General features: G+C 52.1%; 1 protein-coding gene across 6 annotated transcripts in view; it reads left to right on the top strand.

The window, feature by feature from the left end:
* Smyd3 (SET and MYND domain containing 3) overlaps positions 1 to 18,724 on the top strand; it is a 401,196-nt gene that overhangs the window by 309,511 nt on the left and 72,961 nt on the right. For all 6 annotated transcript variants that reach the window (XR_011372134.1, XM_070023183.1, XM_070023182.1 and 3 more), the window contains 2 exons: positions 16,177 to 16,244; positions 16,721 to 16,823. Coding sequence is in view for 5 of the 6 variants with exons in the window: in XM_070023183.1 (XP_069879284.1) it covers positions 16,177 to 16,244; positions 16,721 to 16,823 (171 nt within the window). In the remaining variant the exon portion in view is untranslated. The remainder of the gene's footprint in view (positions 1 to 16,176; positions 16,245 to 16,720; positions 16,824 to 18,724) is intronic.

Here is an 18,724-nt window from a genome sequence, read left to right as displayed (position 1 = left end):
TGTGTCTCAGTAACAGAAAACAGGCGCAGCACAGGTGCTGTGAAAAGCAACCAGACAGCCCCAGTTGAAGTGTATGCAAGTCACTCATTTTTCCATTTATCCACCAGAAACATTTAGCAAGCAACTTACTACACATTCTAGGCTCAGCTTGAACCACAGGGTCGTAGCAGTGAGAAAAACAGAAGTCTGAGCTCTTCGGAAGCCTACGTTCTTCGAGCAGGTTTTCATGATAATGAACTGCATCTAGGAGACATGGGGCTCTCTCTTTACCCCAAGGACTCCTTGAGGGCAGAGTGGGAAATGCCCGCCACTGGTCCACGCTTGTAAATAAGCACCATGGGCTGTGAAGTCTTCCAAAGTCTTCCATCTCTGCCTCACGGACCCCAGGCAGGGGAGGGAGCGGCTGAGGAGCTGGGGCAGCCTCGGGGTGTGGAGCTGGGGCAGCCTTGGGGTGTGGAGCTGGGGCAGCCTCAGGGTGTGGAGCTGGGCCAGCCTCGGGCTGTGGAGCTGAGGCAGCCTCAGGCTATGGAGCTGGGGTGTGGAGCTGGGGCAGCCTCGGGGTGTGGAGCTGGGGTGTGGAGCTGGGGCAGCCTCGGGATGTGGAGCTGGAGGCCAGCCTCGGGGTGTGGAGCTGGGGCAGCCTCGGGGTGTGGAGCTGGGGTGTGGAGCTGGGGCAGCCTCGGGGTGTGGAGCTGGGGCAGCCTTGGGGTGTGGAGCTGGGGTGTGGAGCTGGGCCAGGCTCGGGGTGTGGAGCTGGGGTGTGGAGCTGGGGCAGCCTTGGGCTGTGGAGCTGGAGGCCAGCCTCGGGGTGTGGAGCTGGGGCAGCCTCGGGGTGTGGAGCTGGGGCAGCCTCGGGGTGTGGACCTCACGGCAGTGCTTTACACTCGTATTTCAAGGCAAAGGATGAGAAGGAAACCGGGATCCAAAGTGCCAGCAAGATACAATGAGTTCTCCAAAGACTGACCCCCCTAACTAAAAGCCTGTGGCAGGCGTGAGGGAAGTAGAGCTCAGGGCGCTGGGCATTCCAGGTGACTCTGTCAGGAGAGTGCCAGCTCGCTCTGTGTGGTCGCCAGGGAAGTGTGTGAGGACTGAGAGTAATGCTCATGCTGCCATCTGGAGAGGACTGCAGTGCAAGGCCATCTCGGACAGAAAGACCCTTCCTCAGCTGGAAACAGTGCACCGTGGTGAGTGCCTATCACCCCAGGTACGACAGGAAGGCCAAAATAGGCAGCCCAAGGCCCAGGCACGTGCCCAGGCAGGAAGCAGATCCTACCTCAAAATGCTAAGAAGTGCTGGGAGGCACAGCTCAGCAGTAGAGTGCTTGCCTAGCAAATTCAAGATCTGAGTTCAAATCCAGTGTTAGGGGGAAAAAGGATTAGCAATGAACTGTTTCATGATTGGAACCTGTGTGTGCAGTGCCCAGGATCAAACCTGTGTCCTCTTTCGTGTTTTTTGTGTTCTCTTCCACCGAGCAACCCCGTAGACTTGTTTTATGACTACTATCAATTGTTTTTTCAGGAGTATACACAAACCTGCTCATTTCTGTAATTTTCCAAGGCATCTGGTAGTTTCAATACATTGAGTCAATTGGGCAGGTGGCTAAATATGTAATTGTTGTCATTTTAAGGGGATATACTTCCCAGGGGACCTGTGGCATTCACTTGGAGCTGGTTTCTGCACATGCTCAAGTTTCCAAATGTCTAAAGACCTGTGTAGCTGCAGGGCTGACACCAGGCTGGCCAAGTCACTCCTGCTTCTGAACTCAGGGGTCGTTTAGTGTTAGATGGATTTTTTAATTTTTAAATGTATTTATTTGATTGTATTGTGGGGGGATCTCGTTGTTACGTCTGCATGTGTCTACACTGTATTCCAGCCCACTCCTCACCCCTTCTCCAAAGGCCGCATCCCCTGCATGTCTCTTTGTTCCGTTTTCCTGATTGCAAATAATCCCTGTCAACAGTATTCAACCTTCTTCACTGTGCTGGCCCCACCCCCGCTCGAGCCCACACCTGCCCGCAGGGACTGAGTCTCTTTCCTGGATGAATTTTTTTCTATCACTAACACACTGTCAGTTGTTGTTTAGTGTCTGAATCATTTTTAGGCAGAAAAGATGTTTGTTTCTGAGCTTTCAGGGGTGAATATAATCAGTCATTGATTGGCCTTTCTGTGTGGACGTCGGTGGACACCAAGAACAATGCAGAGATGTTTCTAGACCTTCGGACACCAAGGACAATGTAGAGATGTTTCTAGACCTTCGGACACCAAGGTCAATGCAGAGATGTTTCTAGACCTGCGGCATCGAGCCAAGCCACACGTGCAGGCGTTAAGCCGTGAGGCTGCACGAAGCTGCAGCTCAGACTCACGCTTCCAGCCCAGCCTGGTTTCCCCGGGACACAGATTGTATCTGCATTTCTTCATTTGATTTCTTTTTTTCTTTTTTCAAGAAGCTTCCTGGGCAGTAGACTCATTTCTTGTAGATTTTACTCATTTTTTTCCGGTGCATCCTACTCTGTTCTTAGAGAAAAGGTCGCCAGGCAGGGGGACATGCAGGCGCAGGGGGACAAGCAGGCGCAGGGGGACAAGCAGGCGCAGGGGGACAAGCAGGCTCAGGGGGACAAGCAGGCTCAGGGGGACAAGCAGGCGCAGGGGGACAAGCAGGCGCAGGGGGACAAGCAGGCGCAGGGGGCCCCGCCCGCGCTCCAGGGCCGCGTGCCCTCCGCAGCGCAGCTTGTAGTTGGAGCTTGAAGCGTTTTGGGGACTGCCTGGGCGTTCGTCTCTCCACGGCGTCCTCCAGCCTTCAGTCCATACCTCTGGGACCTGGGACGCGATGTGGCTCACAGAGGTCATCCAGGAGTCCGGGGGAAGCCAGTTTTCTGGCTGATGGCGAGGTGGGAGCGTGTCAGGGTGGCCCGTGCCTCCTGGGGGCAACGCGGCGGCGGCCAGTCTCTGCTCAGACGTCCCTCGAGACGCGACCCCTCAGATCCCCAGCTCCCGTGGTGGCCCAGGTTTGCTGTCCCGTCTCAGTTCTCCTTTTGGGGGCCGCCGAGCACCGGTGGGGCACCAGTGCGGGGCTGCGTGGGACAGAGCAGGCGGAGAAAGCCCCGCCCCCCCGCTGGGAGCATGGCGCGCTGGTGGTGCTCCCGGGAGGAGCACAGGCCTCGCGGGGGAAGTGAACGAGAGGAGAATGGCGGGGGCCAGGCCCAGGCCTTTCACACATCTTTCCTGGGTCAGAGGCCCACCCGCCCGCGGGCACGTTGGGGAGCAGTGGGGCATTCTGAGGAGTTGGCGAGCGAGGGGGTGGAGGAAGGGCGCGTGGACGGCGGGCGCGAGGGCGTGGTGGATGGCCTCTGCTTGTTTGATCGCTCCGTCAGCATGAGGGTCTGAAGCACCCTCCTGCTCCACGATGGCTTCCCCGGCACCGGGCCTGCTCTGCAGTAGGGAAGCCAGAGGGCCCTCTCTGAGCTTTCACCTGCCAAGGAAGGGACGGCGGCCATCACAAAGGGGGGTGGGCACAGGGCCTGACTCGGTCTCTGAATAGAAACAGTCCACGTGCCTACCTGAACCGCAGGACCTTGAGCCTGACTTCACACTCTTACATTTTTGAATGATATTAAGTCCAAAGTAAAGGTCTCCTCATTACTTCTAAGGCTCAGGGGAGAAGGTAATGAGGAAGGTAGGTTACAACTTGACTAGATAATCCTGCTTTTAGCACGAGACTGAGTCAGAGGATCATCGGATGAGAGGAACAGCGGACAGAAAGCTGGGGCGCTGCAGGGTTTGATGGACAGGCACAGGGCAGGTGATGTCGGTGTGGCAGGTAAGCGGTGCTTGAAGGAGAGCTTGGGCCTGCTTAATAGAGAAGCGGCAAGTGTGGAGTGCACGGTGTGCACACATTTATCAAACACTTGTAAGGAACGATCCAGGGTCCCAAATGGGGCTATTTTCAGGGAAGCAGCGGCAGACCAGGGAGAAGTTGAGGTCAGCGAGGACTGACGGTTCTTTCATTTTCCCCAGTCTCTGTCCAAGAGTGGGAAGAGAAACATGGAAGATGGGATGAGGCTCATGGGCTGGTGGACGGGCCCCGGGGTGGAACTGGGGTGACAGGAATGAAGGGAGGTTTGTGTACATCTGCTGGGTCAGTCATACGCCCTCCATTTTTCTTTTCTTCACTTCCCTCCTTTCCTTCATCTTCCCTTTTCCTCCCTTCCCTCCTTCCTTTTCTCTTCTGCTTCTTCTCCTTCCCTGCTTTCTTCTACCCTCCTGCCTCTTTCTCTTTCTTCCTTTCTTCCTGCACTAAATAGGTTTAAATTGTGACCCTAAGAAAATGAAGGAGTCACTGTGAAATGAACTTGTGTGAATAAAACTCAATTTTATAGAAAAACTCGTCCCTAGTTGACAGCCTTCTGCTTGCCTATTGAATTTCTTCCCATAATTCTCTGTGCCAGTGATTATAGTCGGTGATCTGACTGGCGCCTCGGGTAAGTGAACGGTAGCTGTTTGCTTTGGCGGTGTGTTCCCCTGCATCTTTGCTGGCAAATTTAGCCTGAGGATTCACTGCTGCTGTCATAAAATGAGAAACAAAGTAGTAATGGAAACAGAATCTTGTCTTCATCCACAAGGATTGTTAGGGATCTTGGAAGCCCCGCCCGCCGTGCCTTTGTGGGTGTGGCTGACTGGCACTCGCCGGGCTGGTGGGTGGCTGCAGGCCCCAGTGCTCACACAGAGGCCCCCACTCCCAACTTGACCTCTGGCCCTTGCTCTCTTCGTCAGCTGGTTTTCTTGAGCTGTCTCCCCAGCTCTTCCGAATATCATCTTGAAAAAATACTTTTAGTTAAAGACATCGTTTGGAGTATATTATATTAAGATGCAATCAGATTTCCCACTGCGGCATTATTTGAAATGCAGACGGAGGACTGGAAACCAGATGACCTTGTGCTTCACTTCTTTTCCCCTCCACACTGATGACAGACAGTACATATCAAGTCCCAGATCTCCATCATGAATGCCCCTTTGAAGGAACTACCGCATGTTGCCCAAAAGTGTTCATTTCTGTCACTTTATGGATGTTTATGGGGACATTATGATTATGGGCTACCAAGTTTCTTTGTTTTAGGTTCTCAAAGCCTCTGGGTCAACCTCTAATTGCTACTTGCACCTTCTGATGATTAGTTTTCTGTGTGGGATTTAGTGTTAGATTTAAGCCAAAGTTGCTTAGTCTCCACCATGGTACACCATGTAGGTATGAGACTCAGCTGGACACCTAAGGGCATTGGCTGGAATCCACACGCTACATGCACTTGGAGGCGTTTGGGAAGCTGAAGTTATCCCTTAGGAAGAGTGTTCACAGCGCTCTGTGGCCTCCATTGCCATCTGCCTTCACTGGTCTGTCTGCATGGCCGCGTAGTTTGTTTTGCACAGATCGAGGCCATCCCTGGGAGCAGGACGTGCCTGCGTCTGGCAGTAAAGGAGGCATATGGGGAGTGCGTATCACAGCCTTCCAAGCGGGGTGGATGGAAGGAGGGCGATAACGGCGCCCGTGCCGCCCCCTCCGCAGCCTCTCCACTCCACGAGGTTGACAGTAGACGGAGCAATCGTCAGATGGCTGTCATTGTGGTTTTCTTTTTCATTTCTTTTTTTTCTATTTTTCTTCATGACAAGCCAAATGCATGCTGACAGTTGGGTGATTCTCTTGCTTCTCTTTCCTTCTGGCCTCTGGAGTTTTATTCTTCATTCACTTTTCCTTCAACCCTTCTTCCTCTCCTCTTCCTCGTGTTTGGTTCCTTCTCCAGCATGATCCTTACATCTCAGTTTTTAGACTTGTCTTTTATTGGTAATACTTTATTTTTCCCTTTTGTGTAGGCTTTTCAATAATCTTTTTCCCTTTAGCTTTATTAAGGTGTAGTTGCATACAAAAATAATCTTCACTCAAGGGCACTTCTGTTTTATATTCTTTGAAACTAGTATTTGTTTTCCTGCCATCGATAACTTTCTTCAGAAACAGAAGACTAATTTTCATCTGGACTGTTATATTATTCATTGTCTTTGAATGCAAAGTTGGAAACTTCACATATGCAAATTTAGTTGTATTTGCTGTAATTATCAAACCCTGATCCTTTAGTGAATATGTTGTGTTTTGCATTTAGATGTTGGGAAAATGAGAAGAGAGGATGTACAGAATACACCTGGAGAGAAAGAAAGGATTGTTTGGAATTCTATTTTTCATTAAAAGTAACTAATTAATTCTGTTTAGTTGAAGAAAAGGAGGACTTGGCCCCTTCTTTGTGCTATCCCTAGAGCAAGGGGACAGCAGCCTAGGGGTTCAGATGCCTCTGCTTGGCGGGGGCCGGGGCGAGAAGTGCAAAGGAGACGCAGCTGGCCTCAGTGGTCAGACACAGGCAGCGTCTACAGACGTGGGGAGCTTGAGCTGGATACAGACGCAAGTGTTTTGGAAGCTATCTGAAGAGTCCTTGTGCGTCCTGGGAAACCGACCGCTGGGCCAGCCGTGTTCTTGAATCTGTGGACAGTGAGTGCTGCAGGCTCTGAGCGCCGAGGACTGGTTGGCACCGGAGGTTGCCTGAGCCCTGGCGGGCTCCTGGCAGCGCTTCAGTTCCTACATAGCTTGTGTAGCCATCTTTGCAGTTGTTGTTGTTGCTTCCCCTCTGATACCTGGGCATGAATTCAGAGCTTTGTGCTCTTGCTTGCTTTTTCAGTTCACTCTGGTGCTCTACTACCTGGGCCGCACCTCCAGCCTTGACATTTTGCTGGTAATTGGAGCTAGAGTTTTGCAGGCGTGGCTACTCACTCCCTTCAAGCTGTAGCCCTCAGACCCCAGCCCCCCTCAGCCCTGCGTTGCTGGTGTGACAGGTGTGAGCCGCTGGTCCTCAGCTCTTAATTTTCTTTGGTGGATGTGTTTTGCTGTGGTGAATATTGAGGCCAGGGCCTCACACATGCCAGTGAACACTCTGCCAGTGTTCCCACACCTCATGTACATGTCTGTGTGTGTCTTCTCCTCGGTTCCCTTTTACAGCCAGTGGCGTTGACAGCCAGTGTTTCCGTAACTGATGGCCAGCTAAGGCTCCAGAGCATTTCGTACTTGGCTCTACCATTTATCAGGTTAATGATGAATGACTTCTCCTCCCGAATCAACTATAAAAATGATTTCACTTGGTTCTTTAGAGAGAGCTATGCAATAGGTGGGAAAGAAATGTGCACTGGGGTTTTAAAGAACTAATTTCAGTGCAGCTCCAAGGGGAACTTGAGGTGCCTGGCTGAGAAGGGGAAGAAGACGCCGGGAGCCGGGGACACGCGCGTGAAGCCACGTCGAGTCTAGCCATGCTTGGAAGCCCCCTGGTTGGAACAGCTTCCCTAACTGTATGTCAGGGTGACATTCTGTCATGTGACTGACCAGAAGCCTGCGGGTTCATTTGCTGTCGCTGGGACTCAAGGGAAGGGCCGTGCAGCACAATCTGTTCAGGGCGGGCAAGCCGGGAAACTCGGGGCCCAGTGTGGCCTGAAATGTGCTGTACTCCCATGATTGCAGTTCACAGCCCTCCAGTCACCAGGGAAAGGTCGGAGGATGCTGCCTTTCATTAACTCCAAGATCTCAAAAGTTACGGCTGCTGGCTGCTGGTCGGTGCTCGTGGTTTTTCTGGACAGACCAGTGTCACGACGCACCTTGCCATTTACACATGTCTTCGAGTTGATGAGGGACTGTTGCGATGGTCAGGATCTTGCGGTCATCGGCCGCTTCCCGGGGGCCGGGACTCGTTCCAGGGCTTACCCTCATTTACCTCTGCCAGTTCTGGTTCTTTACTTCTAGGCTCTTCCTAATCAAAACAAAATGGCCAATGATTTGGAGATGCAGGCACATACACCATCCAGCACATTTCACTCACAGAAAGTGATTTATTCCGCGATGATTGCAAATGTGAAGTGATGGGGAGACCGAGGCATCCCTGCGGCCCGGGAAGGCAGCCTGGGTATTCGAGGACAGGATGGGGCCAGGCTGGATCTGGCTAGCTGGAGAAGAGCTCTCTTTTATTCTGTCCCTGATTGCTCCATGTGTGAGTGATGACAAATGCTGTGACATTCACACGACAGAGTGCCAGGCTTTCTTTCCCTTCTTCCTGCAGCCGCTTGCTCTTTTGTAGCTGATGTATCTCCCAGCCTGCTGGGGAGGGTCGCCCTGTCTCTGTCGCAGTGATTTAGGACCCATGGCTGGCTGTAGTTAGACAGTGGGAGAAGAGGAAACTCAGAAGCCACCCCATTTACCATACGCCTCCCAACTGGCCTCCAGCAACCCCCGGCCCGCCTTCCCGTGGAGAGCAGAGTGCGAGCGCAGGCAGAGCCTCTGAGGAGAGCCGAGCGTGTGCTTCTAAATTGAGCTGACAGATTAGACACCACCTGTGCTAGTGCAATGATATTCTGACAGAGTGCCTTACAAAGAAATATGGCCAGTAGTCAGGAAAATCATCTTTGGCTGAGAAAGGCTGAAATTTGTCAAAATCAGAGAGAAATGTGGCAGGTTTCTTTCCTTCCCATTCTTGTTGAGTTTCTCGGAAAATGAAGTGAGACAAGATGGTGGAAGGGGCAGCTTTTCCTCAGCTCCTTCCTGGTTGCAGAATCTGCAGGCTTTCTGAAGTCTGGGCTCCTTCCTGCTTGCAGAACCCGCAGGCTCCCTGAGGTCTGGGCCCCGGCCTTGTTCCTGCAGTCCCACTGAGCTTTCCCAGCCAACATATAAAAGCATGACTCTAGGGCTGTAGAAACATCTGCTGAGTTCTTTGCCCTCCGTGTGTGGAGAGCCTGGGCTGCTGGCATGCTGGGAGGGTTGAAGAACCAAGAGGGCCCATGGATGCGAAGCTCCCGGTGGCGTCTCCTGTGTGCAGGTGGCAGTTCCGGTGGCTGTGCACGCCCGCTACGGAGGGACACTGTTCTGGAGCTGTGTGGTGGGCTAGTGCTACGGTGTTCAGTTGGAGCTGTGTGGTGGGCTAGTGCTACGGGGTTCAGTTGGAGCTGTGTGGTGGGCTAGTGCTACGGTGTTCAGTTGGAGCTGTGTGGTGGGCTAGTGCTATGGGGTTCAGTTGGAGCTGTGTGGTGGGCCAGTGCTATGGGGTTCAGTTGGAGCTGTGTGGTGGGCTAGTGCTATGGGGTTCAGTAGACAGTGGGTTTGTGGCATGATTTCAGTGGACATAGGTTAGTGGTGTGGTTTCAGGTGGACAGGGGTGCGTGGCATGATGTGTGGACGGACAGTGAGTTAGTGGAGTGGTATCCAGGTGGACGGGGGTGCGTGGCATGATGTGTGGACGGACAGTGAGTTAGTGGAGTGGTATCCAGGTAGATGGTGGGTTGGTGGCATGATGTGGGTCCACTGTGAGCTAGTGATGTGGGGTGTGGCACTGTGGGTTGGCGGCGTGGTCTCAGTGGCTGTGGGTCAGCGGCCTGCCCCGCCTCGCCTTCGCCCTCGCCTGTGTCTCTCCTGGCCTGGAGGAGGAAGCATGGCGCTGTGATACTCCAGCCGCTGCAGTTCCGTGGCTGCAGGGTTTCCTCACATCACACTCCATCACAGACTGAGAGCAGGACGTTTTAGAAGCTTGTACGTCTTTTTTCTCCACAGGGCAGAACTGGCCACTTGTTTCCTGCTATGGCAGAACTGCAGGTCCTGATTCCTTTCACCTGAGTGGTGTCTGGTATTGCCAGCTCTGGCCGCCTTCTGCTTCTGAGGGTCATGGCGGCAGGGGTTACGTGTATGCCAGGTCCCTTCTTCACCCTGAGGGAAAGGGAAGCTTGTAGAACGTAGGCCTGGGTTGGGGATTCTCTCTGTGTGCTGTGAGGAATCAGAAGTTGGAGCTGGCTTGTAACTCTGGATTCCAGGTGTCCCCTTTGGTGCCTGTTCTAGAGGGAGCCAGATACAAGCGCATCTCCGTTACACACCAAAGACATTGATAGCCTCATGCCGACTGCTAACTACATATTCGTTATATGTTCTCCTTCTAGCATTGTTTTAAATTCTCAAGATTCATTATATGTATTTCACCCAAATAAAAGGCATTCTGTGAGCCAGGCGCTGGTGGCTCACAACTGTAATCCTAGTTACTTAGGACGCTGAGATCTGAGGATCACAGTTCAAAGTAAGTCAGGGCAGGAAGTCTGTGAGACTCTTATCTCCAAATTATCACCAAAAAGCCAAAAGTGGAGCAGTGGCTTAAGTGGTAGAGTGTAAGCTTGATCAAGAAAATTTGAGGACATTGCCCTGAGTTCTAGCCCCAGGACCAACACGCACGCACGCACGCACACACACACACACACACACACACACACACACAATCATTATATGAAATATCTTGGCACCAATGCTCAGAATTATCATTTATGTTTATCCTTATTTTCTAATATCTTTCTATATTTAATTGGCAAATGATAATTGTGTGTATTTAGGGGGTACAGTGTGACATTCTGATGGACAAACACAATGTGGAATAATGAAACCGACAGTTTGTTTCTGTGGCGATACTGAGGCTTGATCTCGGGGGCCTCGCGCTCTCTGGGCTAGCGCTGCGCTGCTGAGCCATGCCTACGGGTAAGCGCCGATAAAGATGAGAAACTGTGTGTGCCAGACTTTGACTTTGCTGTCAAGCACCTTAGCTTGAGGAGGATGCTTAGAAACAGTGAAATGCTAGCATCGCCATTTTGCCTTCTCAGCACTGACCTGTATCTCCTCTAAATTCTCCATCATCATCATCATCATCATCATTTTCCAGCCTTCAGGACTGTGTTGGTCCAGATGTAGGCTCGTTTGCTCATGCTTAGCTCATTTTTCATACCTTGGGGCACGCTCTGTGCTTCGGTCTTAAGGGGTTTGTTTTACAAATGGTGCGTTTCTGGGCTTTGGGGCGCAATACAGTAAAAACTGAGCAAGTTTATACCATGATGTGGAAAAGGAGAATCTGCCTGGTTCCACATTTCATGACAGCCTGCCGTGTGGGCAGCTGAGCGGGATAAAGAAGGAAGGAAATGTGACCCTGTGGAAGTCCTCCGTGGGAGGGCCTGCGCGCGGCCTCTGATGTCAGAGCACGCCACGAAGACAACACGAAATTGTAAGAAATTAAACCGAAACAGCCAAGTGATAGATCTCTGCTTCCTATCAGAGGGTGAGGCACTGGAAACGTGTGTGCAGCTCCCGGTTATCCGTGTGCTCACCATGGAGATGGCAGATCGCAGAAATGCTGCTTTTTGCTAACCTGACCCTGTATGTGCTGGGTACACAGCCCGCCTCGTGAGCGCAGCCCTTCTGCCTCGCGCAGAAGTGAGTGCTTTGCCTTTCTGTGCCCTGCGACCATCCGTGTTGTTACAGACAGCAGAACTAACTTCCCTCCCTCCTTCCTTCCCTCCCTGCGCTCCCCTCTCCTCCCCTCCTCCCTCCCTCCCCTCTCCTTCCCCTCCCCTACTCCACCTCCCTCCCTCCCTCCGCACTAGGTTTTTAACTCAGATTATTACGCTTACTAGGCAGGTGCTCTACCAGTTGAGCCATGCCTTCAGTCCTCTGTTTTTTTGTGCCCATACTGGGGTTTGAATTTAGGGCTTTTTTGCTCAAAGCTGGAGCTCTACTATTTGAGTCACACCTTCACCTCTGACTTTTTGCTATTTTGGGTAAGTGTCTCATGGATGTTTGAGCCTGGACTGGCTTTGAGCTATGATCCTCAGCTCTCAGCTTCCTGGATAGGTAGGATTACAGGCATGAGCCAGCACCAACAGTCATCCTTATTTTTAAAGGCTGAATAGTATTCCATTTTATATATGTACCACGTTTTCCTTGTCCATCCATTCACTGATGAACACTTAGGTTGGGACCATGTCTTGATGTTGTTAATCTTGCTGCACTCCAGGGCAGATGTGGCTCACTTCACTTCTTTTACCTGTATACCCGGATTGGAATGGCTGCAGCCTGTGGTACTCTATTTCTAATGTTTTGAAGGACCTCTGCTGTTTTCCGGATAGTATTTCTAGTTCACATTCCCGCCAGCGGTGTGCGGGGGGTCTCCTGACTTGACTTCACCCTTCTGACGGCCATTCCAGTAGCTGTTCTAGAGATGACCTCAGGGTGGTTTAATTTCTGTTTCTTAGCACCAGTGATGCAGAGCAACCTTTTTGCCATCTGCGTATCTTCTTTGAGATGCATACTATCCTATCTTCAAATGTCCATTCAAGTCCTTTGTCCATTTTAGCTGCGATATTTGTGTCCTGGTGACTGAACTGAGCAGCACCTGGATTTTAGGTTCGAAGCCCGGGTCAGACTCCGCTCTTCAGGTCTCCTGCCACTGTGTGAGCGGTGGCTCCTCTGCGCTTTCCTTTTCTGCGCGGGTTTATCTGCTGTGAGCCTGCTTGTGTGGGATGCTCTTGTTTCCCAGCTTTCAGGGTCTGCGCACCTGCTTTTGTCTTTAACTGGGGTCCGCGGGGATGGCCGGCAGAGGCGCGGCGGGGAGAGCGTGGGAGGCCGTGTGGCAAAGCCGCTGCCGGCTCTGAGCACAGGCACGGTTGGTTCTGAGCCACTGGGCTCGCGCAGCTCCTCCCTGGCCAAGGACAGAGGCATTTTCTTAGTTATTGAGACACGGATGCCTCCATTCCCCACCTCCCTCCCCTTGTCAGCCTCCTGGCAACACAGGACACGCCTGGGGCCCGTGAGGGTTGACTGGGGAGCGCTGCCTCTGCTCCTCCACGCGGGCCTTCCTTCCCGGCCCGCTTCACTGCTGTTACTCTTACTCTTGAGATCGCAACGCCGTTACCTTCATGGCTAGAAAAAGACTGTAAAAGCCGAAGTAATTCATATTTAATAAAATGTCATATTCCAAAAGAGGAAAATGTCCCGGCGTAGAACGGGCTGGTTGCAGGTATGGTGTGGCGCCTGCTGTTTCCGATTCTGCCGTTCTTCCTACCACATCACGCCACGGTCTGAATAAAGTGGAGTACGGTGCGTTCACCCGTCAGCCTCTGATCCAGAAGCTCTGGCTGCCAGGCGTTCTGCTGGGGGCCTCACCCAGCCAGCGCACAGGCAGTGCAGACGCCTTCAGACGCTGAGCTTCTTTCCGTATGCTGCGCAGCTTGTTAGAGCTCTTGACTTGGGATCATGATGGCCTTCTCAGGATGGGCTGGTAGGTGGTGGGAGCTTCTCTGATCTGTTCGGACTTGCTGTGGTAACAGACAAACCAAGGCAATTTTCCTTCTTGTGTCTCATTTCTCCATTTATCAGATACTACACTTGAAGCTTGTAGTTGTAAAACTGAATACATGGGCTGGGCGCCAGTGGCTCGCCTATGTAATCCTAGCTACTCAGGAGGCTGAGATCTGAGGATTGTGGTTCAAAGCCATCCTGGGCAGAAAATTCTGTGAGACTCTCATCTCCTATAAACTACCAGAAAACTGGAAGTGGCGCTGTGGCTCACATGGTAGAATACTAGCTAGCCTTGAGCTAAAGAGCTCAAGGACAGCACCCAGGCCCAGAGTTCAAGCCCCACAACCGACAAAATCAAAAACAAAACAAACTGAACACATGGCCTCGCCACGTTGATTTGTTAGTGACTACGTTTGAGTCTGCTCTGCAGGGGCCTCCCAGAGCACACATGTCTGCTGCTTTTTTTTTTTTTTTTGGTCTGTCGTGGGGCCTGAACTCTGGGCCTGGGCGCTGTCCCTCAGCTCTTTAGCTCAAGGCGAGCGCTCTACCACTTGAGCCACAGTGCCACTTCCGGTTTTCTGGTAGTTTATTGGAGATAAGAGTCTCACAGATTTTTCTGCCCAGGCTGGTTTTGAACCACAATCCTCAGATCTCAGCCTCCTGAGTAGCTAGGATTACAGGGGTGAGCCACCAGCACCCGGCCTACACATGTCAGCTTCTGAACCTAGAACCTGCACCAAAGGACAGAGGGTTTGGTTCTCGGGACTTTTGCAATGTCATGTTTCTTGTCTTTACGCAACCCGACCGCTTTACGTAGCTCCCTGGACTTCTGTCTTCTCATAAGGGCACCGTGACATAAAGGAAAAGTTACGAAGAGTAAACATAGCTTCACGCTCAAAAATAATACATATGTGTTCCAGTTTCATGTCATGGGAACTGTTTTTAAAGCAATAACCATGCTTGAATTTTTTTTTGGGGGGGGGGAGGTTCGGTCATGGGGCCTGAACTCTGGGCCTGGACGCTGTCCCTCAGCTCTTCAGCTCAAGGCTAGTACTCTACCACTTGAGCCACAGCGCCACTTCTGGCTTTTTGTGCTTATGTGGTGCTGAGGAATTGAACCCAGGGCCTCAGGCCTGCAAGGCAAGCGCTCTACCAGACTGAGCCACCTCCCCACCCCGTGTGCTTGAATTTTTTAAGATTTTTTTTTCCTCCTGATTGCTTTTATTTTCATTGCAGTAATCCTACTGGTATGTTTTTCTAAGTATGCCTTTGTATGACATAGACACTCATTAGTATTTTCCCGTATGCAATTTCCTAAGAAAACTGTTTCTACAAAGTTAATACTATAAAAATATTTAACAGTTATTTTTGGACTTTATTTTCATTTGCTTATTTCTTGGTAGACAGAACAGAACAGTTCTTTTCAATTATTTCTGGAACATTCATGGGAGTACTGTCTACCTCTTCTTGCAATTATAAGGAATAAAACCTGAGAAATATCTCCTGTCCATCACGGCTGTCAGTGTTTGTGTCAAAAATTCCCTGAAATGCTCCTTGTAATGGAGCCCTGCTGAACAGACCCCACATTTTAATAAAGTGAGGGCAGGCTGAAACTACACTTGCTATTCATTGACTCAAAAGGAATAGCACACAACATTAGGCGTAATATAGATAGGGAATTGGCTGGAACTTATTAAATAAAAATTTAAAACACGGTTGTTGCACTACAGAGCTGAGAAGAACTGAGAGAAAAGGGGTAGACCGGTAGCAGTGGAAATGGGAAAGAGACCGGAGGGTAGAGAAGGTAAGGAGTGGCTCAGGAGACGTCGGGGTGGAGAGGGAGGCCAGGGAGGGGCCCGCAGGGAGCTAGCGCACGCTCACTTCCTCGCATGGTAAGCGGTCAGTTCATGTCGTCAACATCAAGCAGAGAACTGAACAAGTCCTTGTGCTCTCTGAATGGAAGAGACTGTGTTTCCATCTGGGTGATGGGTGGTCAGATGAGTTAGAGCCAGGGAAAGGGTGGCAGCCCTGGGCAGCCACGCTGCCCGACGGCAGAGGAAGTGCCCACCACTTCTGTAAGTGGAGCCAGCTTCCGTCTCCCTCCTCTGCATCCAGAGCTCCTGTAGAGTGTTCCAGCACCTTCCCTGACCCTGTCCTGGGTAGCGGCCATCTGAGGATGGGCAGCCATACGCATGCCACCCATGGGTTGGGCCTGTGTCTGTTAGTGACGTCGAGGTACCTGGTATTGTGCTAGGCACGGGAAAACAGGCCCAACTGAGATACCGCCTCTGCCCTCTGCCCCTTGCCGGTGTGTACAGGGCGAGTAACTGTTAAATCACCGGGGGTAAGTATGCTAAAGGGTGAGAAACATCACCTACATCCCTGGGTGAGAAACATTTTCCAAGGAGTCCCCCGAGCTGCTGCTTCCCCCTGCTAGCTCTTCCTCTTAATAAAAAATCCACTAGAATAAATGCATTTTGGGAAAGTCTTTGATTTGCTTCATACTAAAGAGAAAATTAATTTTGATTGGATTCAAATGTTAGCGAATTAGATCTGGTGGGTTTTTTCCCCCATTGGTAGATTAGTTCCTTAAAGTTCTGATTATCCAAGGAAGCATGTGGTAACATTTATATTCCATACCCCAGCGAGTGTCCAGAGTTTCCAAGAACAGCATGGAAGCTTTGGCCCTGCGCCTGCTCCTCCTCCGTGGCAGGACGCCTTTGCAGTCGCACACAAGACCCATGTTTGCTTAAGATGTGTGGATAAGGCGCACGCTGGCGCTGTCTCCTGCCGCCCCAGCCCCTCGGAGGCTGAGATCTGAGCACCGTGCAAGCCTCCGCCTCCCCCAGGGTGTTAGTGCTCTAGCACTGAAAACACCAGCTCTTCTGCAGGGACCTTTGCAATTCTCCAGGCATCCCTGTTGGGCTTGGGTCTCCTCGGTGCAACTTCAACGAGAGGCTTCTGCTTGGTCCCGGAGGAGTGTCTGAAGTGGCTGTCTCCCTTTCTTCCAGGTGATCTGCAACTCCTTCACCATCTGCAATGCGGAGATGCAGGAGGTCGGTGTTGGCCTGTACCCCAGGTATGGAGAACGGTTCCCCTCTCAGCCCAGCCAGGCAGGCAGGCAGCGCTGTCCCCAGAGCCAAGGAGGTGCAAAAGTCTTAGATTTTACACCAGCACCTTCTGTGCCGTGCATAAGTGGCAAGGCACCTCCTCCCACCCGAATGCTTGCTCTCTGGTGGCTTCGAGTAAGCAGTGGATGCTGGGCCCTGAGACCCGGGCACCCCCAGGGCTGATCATTTCAGGATCATTTCACCAGACCTGCTGTAGCTGAGCTGGTTTGGCCATTTGCACGTTGTGCTCTGGCCACATTGGCGGACCAGAGAGGGAACCGGCGAACCTGCCCTCACCATGCCCTCTGCGCTGCCCTCTGCGCTGCCCACCCGTGCTGTTCTGTGCCCTCAGGGCCTGAACCTCAATCCTGTGTCTTCTCTCCCAGCATTGGTGGTGTGGATTCTGTCTGCTGACCTCTGACGTCTCCTCTTTTCTTTCCCTCAGCATGTCTTTGCTCAACCACAGCTGCGACCCCAACTGCTCAATTGTGTTCAACGGGCCCCATCTCCTCCTACGTGCAGTCCGCGACATCCAGGCAGGAGAAGAGGTGAGCATGAGGCACTTGCCTGCGAAGCCCTCTCGGTGTGGCCCGATCCCCGAGCCAGCCGCGCCTGACGCCGCACAGACCAGCACGCAGCCACGCCTGCACAGAGATGGCTGTTCGCTTATTTTTCAGCCATCGTGTATGTGGATGGTAATGCATGCGTGCACATGAGATGTTTGTGTAGACGGGGTGTATTTCATGTGTACAGCCGCCGTCCCTCCTCTCCAGCGCCATCTTACACGGCAGGGAGGCAGCTGGCTGTACATCTGACTTCTCCCCACAGCCACTCAGCTCACTTCTAAGGTGATCGTGCACTTTAAGTTCCGTGTTGAGTAAGCGAGTATGATTTGCTCTAGAGCCTTCACAAAAGTGCTCGGCTCACCAAAGACCCAAAGGAAACAGAGGCTTGGGCGTGTAACCTGCAGCGGTGCATTGGCCTTGGTCCCCTCCCTGGAACTCGGACAGCCAAGCCCGCCTCCTCTGGTGACCAGCCTTCATACTTTTTTTTATTTTTGGTTATGGGACTTGAACTCTGGGCCTGGGCGCTGTCCCTCAGCTCTTCAGCTCAAGGCTAGCGCTCTACCACTTGAGCCACAGCGCCACTTCTGGTTTCCTGATGGTTTAGTGGAGGTAAGAGTCTCATGGAGTTTCCTGCCTGGGCTGGCTTTGAACTGCCATCCTCAGATCTCAGCCTCCTGAGTAGCTAGGATGACAGGCGTGAGCCACCAGCAACCCCGCAAACCTTCATACTTTTTAGAACCAGTTTCCTTCTACCTTCCAATCTGCTAAAATAGGTATTTATCACAAGAGAATCAGCTTTGATTACATTTATGTAGCCCTCAGACAATGAAACTGAACTTGGAGATGCCACGTGTTAGATAGGGCTGGTCTGCGGAGACTCTCTCCACAGAGACGCTCCATCGCGCTGCTGCCTCTGACGCGGCAACCTGCCCGACTTCCAGCTTCAGGGCTCCCCATCAGTGGTCGGGAGAATCTAGGGTCACTTTTCTAGGTCTAGGTATATGACTCTGAGGCAGGTGAGAAAGGGAGCTGCTGCCCGTTGGCATCTGTGGCTGTGGCGGGCGACGTGTTCATCTGCACAAAGCACACAGCAGAGGCCGGGCTGCGTCTCGGTGCTGGTATATTTGCCCAGCAAGCAACTGGTTCTGCCCTCAGCACTGGAAAGGAAAACTGACAAGCAGGCAGAGAAACGGCTAGACGTGGTCAGTGAGTTCTGAGACAGAGATCCCTTCTAGTCTTCATGTACTTGAAAAGCCCATCTTTTGTGCTTTTTTTTTTTACTGTTTGCCCGCCTGTTCTTCCTAGCTCTGGAGCAACAGCAAATCCAGTTTTTGCTCAGTATCAGAAAGATCTCAGCTGCAGCAGCTCAGGTATTTCCCTCTGTTTGCTCCTTCCTGTGCTGGGCTGGGTTCCATGCGGCCAGGCAGCCGGGTCAGACAGCAGCTTCTGTCCCCGGCCATGGCCGTGGTGCACCTGACAGGTCTCCTGTCCTCCGGTGCCGCGGGTGAAGCCATTTCCTGTGGGAGGGGAGGGCCTTCTCTGCCTGGGTGATGACACGCAAGTAACAGCAGGTTTGGTGGACTGGAGACGCTTTTGCTGAGATTCAGGAAAACCACACGGAGGGTCTGCGTTGCTCTGGGGAGATCTTGACAGCTCCCTCAGCAGATGATCCCGCTCTCTTCCTCTGTAACGCCACCCCTACTCCCTCACCTCACACCCCCATAATTACTTGGTCTTTAAAAACAGAGAAGTGACTTACACAGGGTGGTACAAGCTGATAAACGTTGCAAGGAAACAATCACAAGGATGCGTGAGGGAATTTAGGGGTGCTGCGTGGGGTGGGAACCGGCTTGTCATCGGGTTAGACCTCGCTGAAAAGTGAG

Source organism: Dipodomys merriami, unplaced genomic scaffold, assembly GCF_024711535.1.
Source record: "Dipodomys merriami isolate MVZ:Mamm:240054 unplaced genomic scaffold, mDipMer1.0.p SCAF_158, whole genome shotgun sequence".
Taxonomy (NCBI): domain Eukaryota; kingdom Metazoa; phylum Chordata; class Mammalia; order Rodentia; family Heteromyidae; genus Dipodomys; species Dipodomys merriami.
This window is presented reverse-complemented; position numbering and strand designations above follow the sequence as displayed.